The sequence below is a fragment of the Scylla paramamosain genome, chromosome 13, assembly GCF_035594125.1.
Source record: "Scylla paramamosain isolate STU-SP2022 chromosome 13, ASM3559412v1, whole genome shotgun sequence".
NCBI lineage: Eukaryota > Metazoa > Arthropoda > Malacostraca > Decapoda > Portunidae > Scylla > Scylla paramamosain.
Window position 1 is genome coordinate 2,112,501 of NC_087163.1, and position 15,000 is coordinate 2,127,500.

A 15,000-nucleotide genomic window follows, 5' to 3' on the forward strand; every position below is an offset into this window, starting at 1 on the left:
CGAAAGTTGCAGTGAATAGAACAAGGCAGTAATTTATAAATAAAACTACTCTGCAAAATATCATAACTAGAAATTGGTTATGAAATGGGCGGAAAAAGGTTGGGGTATGGAGTGTTATTAGGTGGGAAATGGAAAAATGGCGAACGATGGTAGGTTATTAGGGCGGAGGAAGACATGGCGTGCTGCGGCCCTGCCTCTCCCAGTCAGTAGTCCAGTAAGAGGTGGCGAGGGAGGTGCTTCGGCTCGTTTTATACATATTATTTCAAAATGTCGTGGCAAAATTACGTTGACCAGCAGCTTATGGGCTCTGGACTTGTAGCAAAGGCGGTTATCGCTGGTCACGACGGCACATTATGGGCCAAAAGTAATAACATCGAAGTAAGTAGAAAAAATGAATTAGCACATTTTGCCGGCTGTATGTGTGTGTGTGTGTGTGTGTGTGTGTGTGTGTGTGTGTGTGTGTGACCGGGGCACAAAATGGCTTTATATGGTACTTTCCATCAGCCTGTCAGTCGCGTTAAGCATGGCATGGCGTGGGTTTCTTTGTTCCCGTGGCATGAGTCGAGGGAAGGATAAGAGTGAAAGTTTCCCCTTCCCCGCTGACCCAAATATTATGACAGTGACCACCCGCTTCTGTCTGTCCATCTGTCTGTGTGCCTGTCTCCATGCTGGGTTAAGTGTAGGGCGTGTTACTTCTAGGGATGTGTGCAGGTGTGAAGTGTGTGGAGGTAGAGACTAGATTCATGAAGTGTAATAAGTGTACATTGATATCACCATTTTATATTCCATTTTTCGCATAATAGGTAGTTCTCATCACTGTGGGTTTGAATGTATGTACGTATGTGTGCACGTGTGTTTGTCCTCCTAAGCCCTCTTTCTTTATATTCCGTATTGATTTTACAAGTTAAGGGGAGGCGGTGTGGCGGTGGTGGTGGTGGCGATGGCGGGGAGAGAAACTGGTTGCTGGCTGAAATGTCACCCAGTACAGAGGACCAGCCATCGATGTCCAACTTGTGTAACGAGTTGCCATACTCGGGACAACCTCACCGGTGTAATTTTCCAATTTCATCGTATAATTTTCCTGTTGTCCGGAGGTGGCGAATTAGTCAATAACTAACTGGGCGCGGTGCAAGATGGTTACTGTGAACTGACTTGCTGTAGTTTAGTTACAGTGAAGACTTGAAAGTTTTAGTTATGGTTGGAATCTGCAAAGGTTTCTAGGGTTATCCAGATGGAGCAGCCCCTCCCTGGCCTTCACCAGAGGTGAGGTGAAAGGTCTGGGTGTGATCCGCCGACATTGTGCTTAGCATGAGTCGGGTGGAGCAATATGAGACCTGAGTCACCTCCGTTAGGCACATACCGCCCTTTATATGGCTCTAGACAGGATTCAGTTTAGCAGGAACAATACGGGTATGGCACACAGAGGTTTGCCGTGTGAGAGTTGTGTTTGTATGTATATAATCCACGTCTGTTTCGTTTTAAACCGTCTGTTGCCTCCAGGCGAAGTAAGATTATTTTTACCACGATATTTTTTGCTACATTCTCGTTTATAAGGTACATTTTGGCCAGTCTGGGTAATTTGAACTGGTCTCGCTTTGTATTTAGCCTCACACCAAGTAAGAATCTTTTGCCCGCCAGTAAATAAGTGACTTGGCTGCACCGAGCCTCGCCTCACCGGTCATGCGTCGAGCCACTGGGGGGTAAATGTGCGTCAGCTCGTGGCTTGTCTGGGTGGACTCGTTAGTATGTTATATTACACGCGTTACATGTGCATCTGAAATACAGGGTTAGCTGATAAGGGTTTGCTTTATATTATAACACCTATTACATGTATCTACTGGTTGTATATCCTTGCCATTCTTTGTTACTTTCGCGCAGCCGGCCTGGGTGACTGGCTTGGCTTGTCCTGTGCTATATATGCTGCCTGGTGATGTGTACGCGTGCTTGAAGAGGAGAAATGTGCGGTAGATACTAATATAGATACATGTTACCATGCATCACTTAACTAGGTATCTCCATTTTTTTTTTTTTCTTTCCTAGGTGATTTGAACCAGTCAGGCAGCATGTGTGTGTATGAGAGGCAAGACTGAGCCGTGTAGGTAGTGATCCCATTAGTTCTAGCCTGGATGTTACCTACTTGGCTTCCCAACCTCAGTTACTATGGTGCGGAAGGACAGGGAAATCCCACTATCACTTGCTGGGTTGCTTCCTCCTCTCCCCAACTCATAGTAAATAGATAAATATACATTAACGGGATGATGGCACATGTATTTTGTTGCTATAAATATTTAGTGTATTGGGAGAGGTAACGTTCACTGTGCTTTTACTGCAGTACCAGATAGTCAATTGTAGGATTTTCCGGGTTTTAGCATTTATATCGCCGGTTGATGTATAGCATTGCATATACCGTATACATTGGAAGTAGATTGAATGCCCCGCTCATTCTATTCAGTCAGCCGTAGTGAAAAAAAAAATTGAGCTGGCAACAGTAATTTCACCAACATTGTTTGCCAGATTAGTGGACGTGTAATTAAGGTAAAGTTCAGGGATTGAGTGAATATTGTAGCTTGTTACAATTTGCAGGCAGTGAATATCCATTGTTTGCGTATTAATGTTCGTGAGGAAGGTTGTGAAGTTATGAAGCAAAAATCGTTAATTATAGGGGTAATTATGTGTACGTGCGTGATGTAATCCAGCATTGATTACTGCTTCGTACTTCCTCGAGTCTTTGAGCTCATATTAGTCGAGAATTCATCGTTTTAAAAGCACAAATACCCCATTGAAAACCTTAATTGCACTTTTAGTTAACTTGAATTTAAGGCACGTGGAAATGTGAATGTAAAAAAAAAGGATATCTAGTTTTTATAAATGGATAAGCTTTCCTTAGTGGTGTGTGGAAGCTGATTCACCCAGCATATTTTGAGAGAAACTAGAACTAGAAAAGATACTTCGTAATGAGTTGAGGCCTCTAATGTGAAACTACTAAAGTGTATCAGCTGTTCTTGCGTGTCTGAAGCCAGTTTTGCAAGGGGAGTATGGCTGGTTGATTCAAAATTTGGCTTCAGAGTTCGATTTCACAGATTCCTATTTAAGTGAATACGTAGTAGTGGTGATGAGTGAGAAGTTAATAAGCAATAATGGAGAGAGAGAGAGAGAGAGAGAGAGAGAGAGAGAGAGAGAGAGAGAGAGAGAGAGAGAGAGAGAGAGAGAGAGAGAGCGTGGTCATCTGCCATCACTCAAGCCTCCAGAGAAATGTTAAAGGAATAATTCAAACCACAGCGTTAGTATCGATCAGGGCCTATCCATTTCTAGTACTATCATTGACCTACAAACTACACCCATGCTTTCGTGTCTCACCCACACCAGGGATTTCAGAACCAGTACTACGGAGAAAGTTCCCTCGTAACACTACCGAACTTTCTGAAATTACGTTGATTACCAGTTACAGAGTACTGGAATCTCATGGTCGAAATCAGTTTAGACTATTAGAATTGTATTGTTAGTGAATCTGGGAGTTTGGTGTATGTGTGTGTGTGTGTCAGGGATGAGGTGGGGAGGAGTGCGTGAATGTGTGTGCGTGAGATGTAGTGTTTGCAGTTCGCGGCTACCTGGTGACATGAACGTTATCTGTTACATACTGACAGTTTCAGTAAATATTCTTTCTCACCACTCCAATGAACACCCCTCCTCCCCTTCCCCCCTCACGCACATGGAGAAGGATCGAGAAAGATTCAGAGTTTCGGATAAGCTTTTATGTTTTATCACGCACAGGTAGAAGGATCGAGAGAGATTCAAAGTTTCAGAAAAGCAGCGTCATGTTATCAAGGTTATGTGCTACCTACTTATTCGTACATGGATAGATAGTTGGTACAGAATTAATGTTTATAATTAAGTACAGATAGTTAAAGGTAGATGAATAGTTTTGAGGTATTCTTTCCCGTGCAGTAGTTTACAGCTTCACTTATTCGTGACAATGCCTGACTAGGGGGAAGTAAAAATGAAGTTGGGTGAATATAAAAAAAAAAAAAAAAAAAAAAAAAAAAAACGGTATAACCCAGCTTCTAGCCTACTTGGTGTGCTACAATGTCATATGAAGAGGACTACATCGAAGTGAATGTAGATAATTAGCGTGTGATGGAGGGCCGTGTGACAGTCTACATATACCCCATTGTGTCTCCCTCATTTAGTGGCATTCACACTTAGGAGACAAAGACCGGGAGACTGGGTGTGAGGAAGAGAGATAGGGAGGGAAATAGCTGAGGAAGGCACGGGGGCAGAGACTGGGGAAGGGGTAAAGATAGGATGCAGCTACGAGGTAAATGGGTATCGTAAAGGGAGTAAGGAATGTTATTGTCTTGAGGAATTTGGAAGGTCTTGGTGTCTGCCGTTACGTGTCTTGTTATGGGGAAGTTATTTGGTGGTCCTTGTTTGTAAGGCTCAGATTTTTCCTTGTTAGGGGGTGGATTTAGTTACCCTATTCGTTTTCTTTCTTTTTCTTTTTTTTCTTTTTTTTCCCTTTCCTGATTAGGTAAGAAATTAGGGGTTAAAGATTGGTTATTATTTGCTCTAGTGCCGTGTCATTTAGTAGTGGATTCGTAATTTCCAGCTTACTTTATAGGTTAACATGGTGGGATTACAACAGAGGTCTGTCTGAGGGTGTTCAGTTATGTATCTAAGCAGAACGTATAGACTAATAGGGCATCTCTTGCATATCAGAGGTGCAGGTTTGGTAACCCTTGGTAACCCTTCGTGTGTGTGTGTGTGTGTGTGTGTGTGTGTGTGTGTGTGTGTGTGTGTGTGTGTGTGTGTGTGTGTGTGTGTGCGCACGCGCGCGCGTTCAGCACGTATGCCATGATTCCGGTGTTCAACAGATATGTTAAATATTTCAGGGTTTAATATAATTGGCTCAATCATGTGAATTATGTACCATGTGATGTATAACTAATGAAACCTCTCTCCTGTCTTTCCAGCCCACTCGGGAAGAACTAGTAAAACTGTCAAGTAGTTTTGCAGATCAGGGTAATCTTGCCATGAGTGGCGTCCATATAGGCGGTGAAAAGTTCTTCTACCTCTCTGGCACTGACAAAGTAAGTCCCACCAGCTGCGTCTCAACTTAGCCAAGGCAGACATAGGGATAAGTGTGAGCTTATTCCTAGGTCTGATTTTCCTAGCATTTGAACTGATAGTCAGTTTATCAACTTAATGTCTGAAGAATGCTGAAACTGAGGGCTTGTGTATTTGATGAAATTAGATTTACCAAGGGCCTCACAAATGCTGAGCGAAGATAGGGACGGTAACACAAGCTGACTGTACCTACTTCAAAATTCCTTTTGTGTTTCCTTTTGTGTAACTTAATTTTAGATTACTTGGTTACAGGTTTAAGTGTATAAATTTCATTGATTTTGAAGATAACTTTCCTTTGTTTACACAGGAAGACTTCATAATATTGAGTCAGTGTTATTACCATCACAGATAACCATTTTCAGATAGTGACGTAGTCGTGCGCGAGGGAGGTGTAAGGAAAGGCTGCAGGGGGGGCGGGGAGTGTCTGTAGAAGAGTGTGGGGACAGCAGGAGAGTAACAGGAAGACCTCTATTTATGTTGTTACTGTCATTTCATCCTGTTTTCTGCACTGATTATGAACCCAGACTTGGGTTGCCTGGGTTAGTAGTTATTGTCGTTAGAAATGCAGATGTGAGTTGGTGTGTGGTGATCAGTAAGTAGATCCTGAGTAGGAGATAGAGATGGGTTGCTGTGTGTAGTCACTGGTATATTAGAGATGCAGTTGATAAGGGTAAGCTACATAGCGTGAATTTAATTTTTTTTATTTTTATCATATTTTGTATTCTTACTGTGAGAAGTATCTGATGAAACTTGCCAAAGAACTTAAGTTAAAGTTAAATAATGAAGGATAATTAAAAGCAGTTTCAATTTAAAGTTTAACTGGAGGGGGAAGGAAATGGATGATGCGAGAGTTTCTAAACAATTAATGCATTACGTTTGCAGGAAAAGGAAGTGCGTGTCTTTGATGGGAAGGGAAATACGTATCCAGTGGTTGATGGAGTTCAGTTGAGCTTTGAAGGTTAACGAAAGAATTTGACACTTTTAAAGTTTTTTTTTTTTTTTTTTTTTTTTCTCCTGTAGTGAGTTGACAAGTCGCTGAGTGGGAAACAGGGAGGGAGGCAGGCAGGCAGGCAGGCAGGCAGGCAGGCAGGCAGGCAGGCAGGGAGTGAGTGAGGTCCTGTTTACTGGAGTGGACTTTAAATATGCACAGCCACTCCTTGTTCACGACAAATATGGCCAGGATACCAGATTCAGTAAAGGGAACTTAAAGAATAGGAAAGGAACATTGGCAGGGACTAGAGGCGAGTAACTTGTTAGGAGTCTGGGAAAAGTTGTGTGGGACGTCTGGGAAAAGTGTACAGGGGGCAAGTGGAATCACTGTTTTGTATATAGGTAGATTAGTTTGGCTGATAGAAAGGATGGAGCTGATCAGTTGATTAAGTGAGATTTAAGTGATTGTGGAGTTAGAAGGAGCTCTCTCTCTCTCTCTCTCTCTCTCTCTCTCTCTCTCTCTCTCTCTCTCTCTCTCTCTCTCTCTCTCTCTCTCTCTCTCTCTCTCTCTCTCTCTCTCTCTCTCTCTCTCTCTCTCTCTCTCTCTCTCTCTCTCTCTCTCTCTCTCTCTGGGAAGCCCATATGAGTGTATACAGATGATTGCTACATACAAGTGCAGGAACGTAGGAACTGTAGCTTACGATAAATGTATACTGGGAGACAACGAGGCTGCTATGTTGGGGAATGGGTGTGGCTTCTCTGCTGTGGAGTTTATAATTGAGAGGTGCTACTAGGTGGGGTTATGGCAGAGCTGAATGTATGGTTGCATTATAACATTAATCCCAAGTTCTCTGTATTAAAACGTATTTGGATTATGAGATAACCATATCCCCTTCCCCTCCCTCTCCCCTTCAGGTTATCCGATGCAAGAAGGGAAAGTCCGGGATGCACTCAATGAAGACCTTGCAAACAATATTGGTAGCAGTATTTGAGGAGCCCATCCAACACCCCCAGGTGGCTTCCGTCGTAGAGTCTCTAGGGGACTACCTAATCTCCATGTCTTACTGAGGTCAGTCCCTCCCCTGTGTGTCGCTCTCATGCTCCTGCCGGTGTAACTCGAGTGTTGGATCTGAGTCCTAATGTCTTCTGGCTTGTTTGTTTTTTGGCTAAATTATTTAAGATTTTTTTTATCCTGCATTATATAAGGATGAATATGGTGTTGGTATGTTATTTAAAAAGTGTTATGACAGTACTGCCACATGTTTGAGAGGTAAACTAAGAATGTGTAAGATGTGTCCTCAGTCTATATGAAATTTCACCATCAGTGTGTAGGGAGGATTCTGTTGCTTGCTTCATTGTTATACGTAGAATAATGGACTTGTTATTGATGTGGCTGCCATCTCAGTGCAGAAAAAAAAAGTTTTAAGTGAGGTGATTAAGTGGATTAGAAAATAAGTTAGAGGAAAGTATGGGAAGTAAAGTCTGTTCTAACTGCAAATGGGAGACTTAAGTATCTTAGAATAAAGCCATGAGGTGGTCAAGAGCACTGTACAGTCACACATGCACGTCTTTTCTGGCAATTGTGACACAAATATGGCAAGGGGAAAGCTGTCACCTTCAGTCAGCACTTCATGGAGCGCTGGCTGATAAGGTTCAAGGTTTCTCCCAGCTTGCTTGATTAGGTTGCTGAAAAATGCATGTGCTTGTGTGATGTGTAAAGAGTGGAGGTGGGCGGCCTTTCTCCCTCCACCTCCAGTGCCCTTGACTTACTGATGGTGAGTGTACAGGTGTAGGACTCACACCTGTCGCCATTTCTTTGCAGTGATGGCAGAGCTCCTGAATATCACAGTATCTTCACTTTGAAGTTTGTGGCAGTGGATGACATGTGATATACCAGTGTTGACCAATGGAGTTATGAGTGACTGTTATGAACCATACATGTTCCATCATAACTCTTAACTCTGTCTGAACAAAAAAGCAGCAAACTGAAAAAAAATAAATAATGTGGAAGCCCTTTGTTTTTGGTTAATAACAGATGTTGTTTGGGAGCGGCTTTGACAGTGTTGATGTGTTGAATCGACATCAAGGGTTCTCAAGTGGATATACTTTTCGCGTTTGAACACTTTTGTATAATAAAATTTTTCCATGAACAATTTATTATTGAAGCTTTCTTATGAATTAACTTGAACTCTTTGTAAGTGATGATTTTGCATCTAATAGAGAAGTGGCTAGCCTGTGTGCATCTGAGCATTTAGTGGGGGAGGGATGATCTGCTGCTTCCTGTCCTGCCACCCTCCTCCTTCCTCGTCTTCCTGCTGTGTTTCCTCCTTCCTCCCTCCCTCCCTCTCACTCCCATCTGCCTACTCTCACTCTGCTCTCCCCTCTCCAACACTTGTGTGAGTGTCTAGTCTCTGCTAGCCACTGATCCTGTGTTGAACTATGTAACTGAATTTGTTCCTTAGAGGAAGAAAGGTTTCTACAGGTATAACATCACTCAATGGGAACGATTAAATGGAATATGCATTCCTTATTTTCAAGTGGTATCTTTTATGTTGATATCCAACGAACTATATTTTCTTTTAAGGAAACTTACTCTAGCCTGTATCTGAATATTGGGTCCTGATATCTTACTGTGCATTTGCTCAGTCTTAAGATTTATTTGTTTATGCCATTTATTGCTATTGATTTGAAGGGGGATATTAAAGAATCTCAAATATTTAATTTTTTGAAAATGGGGGATTGAAGTCATCATTCAGTGAGACTAGCGATTATGAACCTGAAGTAATAAAAAGTTCAATGTGGTCATCCTATTAATAATGTTCAAAATATACATCTGGTTCAGAATTGCTGGTTTGATAATTTTTAACTTAAGGACAAGCACAGTACTGGCCCTCCATGGTCAGTGCTGATGTTTTCAAGAGGCACAAAATTGGACCACATGTGCCCAGGCTTGGTGTTCTGCCGCGCTGGTAGTTACTGCTGGCGCTCAGTATTGTACAGCTTCCATTGCCCCCAATAAACACTACTTAATAACTCAAACCTTTGATTTGTCACCGTGTGGCCTTCCCCTTGTCCTGACAAACAACATGCGTGTGGTTCGGTTCCCCAGGGCTGTTTTAACTCCCATAAACCAGCACTGACTCGCACGACCTACATTTGTGACCCGTGTTGTTTACGTTACATGAAGCAGCATAGGTGGAGATATACGCTGTGCATCTTATCACTGGTTAGTCTTGAGGAATTACAGGCTAAGCTTGCAGTGAAGTATGTCTTTTCTCATGTTCACAAGTACAAGTGCTTTCCTTGCCTATGCTAGTAAAAGTTCACTCATTTCTACTATACAAGTGCATTTTTTTCCATATCTATTCGTATTTCTTCCATATCTACCACACAAGTACATTGGCCAGTGCCATAGCTAGCAGTACAAGTACATATCTAACACTACAAGTACATTTTCTTCCTCCATACTCACCAGCACGCACGTTTTTCCTCCCCATACCAATACACGTGCATTTCTCCCCGACCCATATCTACTATTGTTAGTATAAACGCTCAGTCGGCCCTTAGAATGTTAGGCACTACACTCACCACCGCCATCTACCTGCCACTTACTTCACCATGTAGGCTGTTGCTTTAACATCCAAGCCTTAGATACTTAAATTCACCACAGCCTTAAAAAGTATTGACCCTTGATCGAGGAATGCACTTGCTTTTCATTATTCCAGCACCATTAGTTAGGTCCTGGAAGATCTGGAAGGAAAATAGAAGCATAGAGTACACGAAACGCTTGGGGAGTTTGAGGAAGACAAAACCAGTCCATCTAGTAGTTTATTTTCATGTGGTTTACAGGTTAATAAAAATCTGCAAATAAAGTTGTTAAAAAAATACATAGCACAGTTGCTTCGGCGCGATGAATGGAAGGCTCTTTCTGGGAAGCCTGGATCGTACACAAGCACGAGTATTTGAATGTGTGTGTTTGTGTGTGGTGCAATGTGTTGTGGGCGGCTTTGTTTGTGCAGGCTGGAGAAAGCGTGAGCTGGCATAACATTAAGTACTGAGTGGGATGACTGGATTACCGCCACCACAGCAATCCCAGATGAACCTGATTCTAAAATAATAATGAAAAAAAAATCAATATATTCCAGCTCTGACTTAGTTTTATATATATATATATATATATATATATATATATATATATATATATATATATATATATATATATATATATATATATATATATATATATATATATTGATAAATGTTGATTGTAGCGCAAATCCGTGTTAACCTAGATGAATTAAAAGCTTGTGATTTCACCTTAATGTGTTAATTAATGACTACACAAGGATAGCTGTCAGAGAGACTCGCAAAAATCCTGTACACTGCTGTTGGTAGTTTATGTTAAAGCACGTATCTGCAAGTAATGAAAAATATATCCAGGGAACATCAATAATCATGTTCCTGAGCAATCTTTTTGATAATTTTGCCAGTATAAGCGAGATACCGAGCCACTTGCACGGGAACAAGGTAGGGACGTCTGGCTACAGCTTCACAACACTGCCTGAGATCCTTGAGTTGTAGAAAAAAATTAATCTGGTTAAAAATCAAGGCATATATGCGAAGGGATGAAGGTTTGACCAGTCAGTCTGGCAAGTCAGGCTTCATATAGAGGAGGCAACACCATTTACACAGCAGCCACTAGGAAGTTTATGGAATATATAATATATACGTATATACATGTAGTACATAAGCTATCAGTTTAATATTTAAACCCTCAGAAGCATAAAAAAAAAGGGTGTATGTAGTAAGTGTGAGTAAGTTTATGTATGTAGTATTTACAAATCATATTGTACATTACCAGATATTATTAGGAATTTAACCCTCTCCGTAAGACAAGCATTTTTACAACTCTTAAATATTCATCAAGCTTATACACAGCAACTCATGATCTATCTATAATATATAGTGTGGGGTCCACCAAGTATAGTGAGTGATGTGACACCATTATTTGCCCTGACACTTGTCACGCATCGGTGGTCACGCCTAAATGACTTGATATGAGGGTCAGTTACTGTCTATACTTGGAACCCTCGGGTTGAGGGCTGCAAGGTTTACCACCGGTTTAGACTTAAAGGCTGGAGGGAGCAAGTAAGTACGGTAAAGCTCAACTTGGAAAATTTTGTATTTTTGTGCCATCTTGGACTGGGAACATGGTTGGTTTAGAGATCTGGCCGGTTGTCAATAGATGTGTGTGGTTAGTGCAGTGACCGGGCACCAATAATTATGAGATCTCTGGACTCAAGCCAGAACTACACTGACCTCTTCCAATGCTGATAGATAAATGTCAGCATATGTTGAGGTTTACCTTTACCACTTTTTATTAAGTTCTGGTAAATGTGTAAGCTGAAACTCACACAGTAAAGAAAAGAATCAGATCTTGAAGGAAAGTAACAGTTCTTTCCTAATTCCTGTCCAGTGAAGGCTTGATTGATTTTTCGGACGGTTTGTAATGAATAAACTTGTGTACCATTGATTTGATTACAGTAGTGTACGAAGGGTTTCTCAAGAAAGTTCTTAGTGATAAATCAATCCTCTTCATCAGTCAAGTCAGACACCATCTGTGCTTCACGGAAACTTATATAATCATTAAAATCGTCCCGGAAATCAATATGGTGTACTTTCCACTATTAATCTATGTGGAATGTGGTTTTCCAGACAGCTGGCCACACGAAGCCAATGGTTGCTTATTCACAGGTCTACACAGCTTAGGCAAGTTTGGTCATCTACGTGTAGGTGGCCATGTAAGTAAGGCGGGTGAAAGGTGATGCACGTGGAGGTAAGGTAACCCTGGTTGTAAGGCAAGTGAGTGCACGCCTTGTAGTGATGCAGGCAGAGGTAAGGTGACCCTGATTCTTTGGGGGCAAGGAAGCTGTGATATAAAAGGCATGTATGTCACAAAGGAACATAACAGCTTCCAGGTAAGAAATGCTGATAAACAGAAGTATCTCTGGCTTATCTATGTTTCCTGAAGTTAGTTCAGAATGAACATTTGACATTAGTTTACTTTTAACTCCATCTGCATTGCTTTTTCATGTGTCATAATCAAGCATCTCTGACTTATCTGCAAGCTCCTGAAAGACTCGATATTAAATTTTCATCAGTTTATAAAAACTGTTAATTTTTCCATGCAGTGTCGCAATCAAACAGTTGAGAGCGCTTCAGCTTGTCCCAGTTTAGCATCCTATTCCGTACCAATAGCCGGGACCATGACCGATATAGAGCCTCATCCCACGCCACTGTGACGCCGCTGATGGGCCTTCGCAAAGCGTCTGGTAACTATGTGCATCACCTGCTTCCATTTGTAAACGTCCATTGCAGCCATTCACTGGCGGAATAGCCGTGGCATGGCGGCTCACAGGCAGGGGGACGCGAGCACATCCACCACATCTATCATAACGTTACTTGAGCCGTGACCAAACTCTCCCAGCCTTCGCTAGACCCGTGATAGCAGCTACACTTACCTACCTTATAGTCTCTAGAGCCATGACTGACCCATCATGACCACTAGTTTTATCTGCTGTATTCTTCAGTATTTCCTTTAATGTTCCACGTTCTCTTACCTCTTACTCTTTGGTTACTTATCATTAACTGCAGATATTTACTTCTTTGACTTGGAACGGCCACGGCTTGTTACCTGACGAGTTACGACCAGATACCAGGACCTTCTGCGTCAGGTGGAGGGTTCATAAAGGGACGTTACTTTAATATTAATATAAAAGCTGCGACGAGGGACGAACTAGCCATACGGAAGGATCTAATTCAGGTATATTATTATAAAAAACGACCAATCTCTCGTGCAACAGCGGGGAAAGTATTACCAGACGAGTAATTTGTATGTTAATCTTCACTTCCGGATGTAACGACCACTGCCGGACGAATTATATTATAGCAGGCAGTGGAAACCGCGTGTAGCATTCTCTCTCTCTCTCTCTCTCTCTCTCTCTCTCTCTCTCTCTCTCTCTCTCTCTCTCTCTCTCTCTCTCATACTCCAAGTGTCACATAACCGTGGGAAATGTGGCGTCACGACGTTACGGAGAAGACGAGACAAACATAACACTGCATTCTGATTCTGACCCACATCACTCCACCGCCAACAACACAACTACCACCATCTCTCCTTCTCTCACCTTCACAACACTGCTACCTATACACTAATAATGCGATGATGAAGCCCTCGAGTCTGCAATAACAGCTGAGAGGTTTCCTAACGCCCTTGGCCCAGACCAGAGAGAGGCGGCGGCGGCGACGGCGGGGCGGAGCTGGTGGGGTGAGGGGGTGCTAGTGGCGGGTAAAAGAGCGGTCGGTTGGTCTCGTCAAGGTCACTCACTCCCCACAACACACATCACTCCGTTCCTCGCCGCTGCCTCAAACACACCCGCGCTGATTTCAAAGTCACGCCGGTGCATTACTTGTTTTTTGAAGCAGTACAAGGTCGCGAGCTGCCTGCCTTCACGTCGCCCTCATTCACCACCGGTAAAAACGATATACCATGTCGCTCTCCTAACCGCAGTTCACCACGCGTGCTACTCAGCCCTCAAGCCCGCTGCTATATCGGTGCCTGTCTGTATGTCGGTCAATGCGGGCTGGTAATGAAGTGCAAGGTAACTTTCCACGTTCTCCAACCCACCCAGGCTCTGTGGCGGCGTGTGTCTGTGACTGTCTGGCTGGCTGGCTAGATGGCGTCCGTGTGGCTTGGGTTCAGTGGTGACTTAACTCTATACTTTGTTGTCGAAGGAGTACTGTTTCCGACGCCAGAACCCGCGGAAGATGTTGAACCTGAACTTGGATCCTTCGCTGCCGTCTGCAAAGAGAAAGAAAAGGGGGACATGTTAAGGAGTTTGGCAATGTTTAGACGTACTGGGTTTGAGTGTGAACTTGCGCAGGTTAGGTAAGGAAGAGTACTGAAGAAGAGAATGAATGTGGGTTAGTGCTTTCTATTCTTAGCTAAGTAGCACTGCAACACACACACACACACACACACACACACACACACACACACACACACTCTCTCTCTCTCTCTCTCTCTCTCTCTCTCTCTCTCTCTCTCTCTCTCTCTCATTCATTTATCCATAACCTATATATTTCTTATATATCTGATTCTAGCTGTCATATCTTCCCTCAAACATATTGCTCTCTCTCTCTCTCTCTCTCTCTCTCTCTCTCTCTCTCTCTCTCTCTCTCTCTCTCTCTCTCTCTCTCTCTCTCTCTCTCTCTCTCTCTTTAAATTTAGCCGTGGAAGGGAAGGAAGGTGCGGTGAACTTATTAGGCTTGAGATGAAGGGTTCTGTTGGTAATGTGGAACAGCTGGCGAGGTGAAATATGCCTCTCTCTCTCTCTCTCTCTCTCTCTCTCTCTCTCTCTCTCTCTCTCTCTCTCTCTCTCTCTCTCTCTCTCTCTCTCTCTCTCTCTCTCTCTCTCTCTCTCTCTCTCTCGATTACCCAGCACTATATTTACCTCTACACTGCAACTTTCCTTTACACTCCCTCCCTTCTATTCCTTCACTCCCCTGCCCGCTTCGCCCGCTTCTCTGACCCCAAACTGACACCCTTATGACGGAGAGCAGGTGGCGGCGTTCTGACAGGCGTGTGGGGGAGGGACAAAGAGAGCCAGTCAGTTAACTCAGTCAGTCAGTTGGTTGCATTGGGTCTGTTTTGCGAGGTGCTGCGAGGTGAGTCACTTTGGCCCGTTAAGTTTGTTCGACTTGCTTCGAGTTAAATCGGTCAGCTAGTTCATTGAAGCAGTGGAAAAGGATATAAATAAAGGAGGAAGTGTTGGTTTGACGTGCTGGCACACACACACACACACACACACACAGGAATGGAGACAGGCAGCCAGACACTGAGATTATAGCCAGCGGCCAGCCAGTAGAGCACACACACACACACAC

General features: G+C 43.0%; 2 protein-coding genes across 2 annotated transcripts in view; one reads left to right on the top strand and one right to left on the bottom strand.

Annotated features, from left to right (window-relative positions):
* Positions 1-189: 189 nt before the first annotated feature.
* LOC135106319 (profilin-like) lies at positions 190-9,087 on the top strand. The gene is made up of 4 exons (XM_064015206.1): positions 190-378; positions 4,971-5,087; positions 6,970-7,123; positions 7,877-9,087. The coding sequence occupies exons 1-3, from the start codon at positions 268-270 to the stop codon at positions 7,120-7,122; spliced, it is 381 nt and encodes a 126-aa protein (XP_063871276.1). The 5' UTR covers positions 190-267; the 3' UTR covers position 7,123; positions 7,877-9,087.
* Positions 9,088-9,868: 781 nt separating this feature from the next.
* The window catches only part of LOC135106317 (proline-rich protein 12-like), a 123,675-nt gene continuing 118,543 nt past the window's right edge, over positions 9,869-15,000 (bottom strand). Inside the window, exon 6 of the mRNA XM_064015205.1 lies at positions 9,869-13,915. Within this exon, the coding sequence (XP_063871275.1) occupies positions 13,830-13,915 (86 nt within the window). The 3' untranslated portion in view covers positions 9,869-13,829. The remainder of the gene's footprint in view (positions 13,916-15,000) is intronic.

Bases quoted from the DNA above. Each gene is read 5' to 3' on its own strand.
- LOC135106319 (XM_064015206.1), top strand. From the start codon at position 268: ATGTCGTGGCAAAATTACGTTGACCAGCAGCTTATGGGCTCTGGACTT. The intron at 379-4,970 runs GTAAGTAGAAAA...CTGTCTTTCCAG, and splicing joins CCAAAAGTAATAACATCGAA to CCCACTCGGGAAGAACTAGT. The intron at 5,088-6,969 runs GTAAGTCCCACC...TCTCCCCTTCAG, and splicing joins ACCTCTCTGGCACTGACAAA to GTTATCCGATGCAAGAAGGG.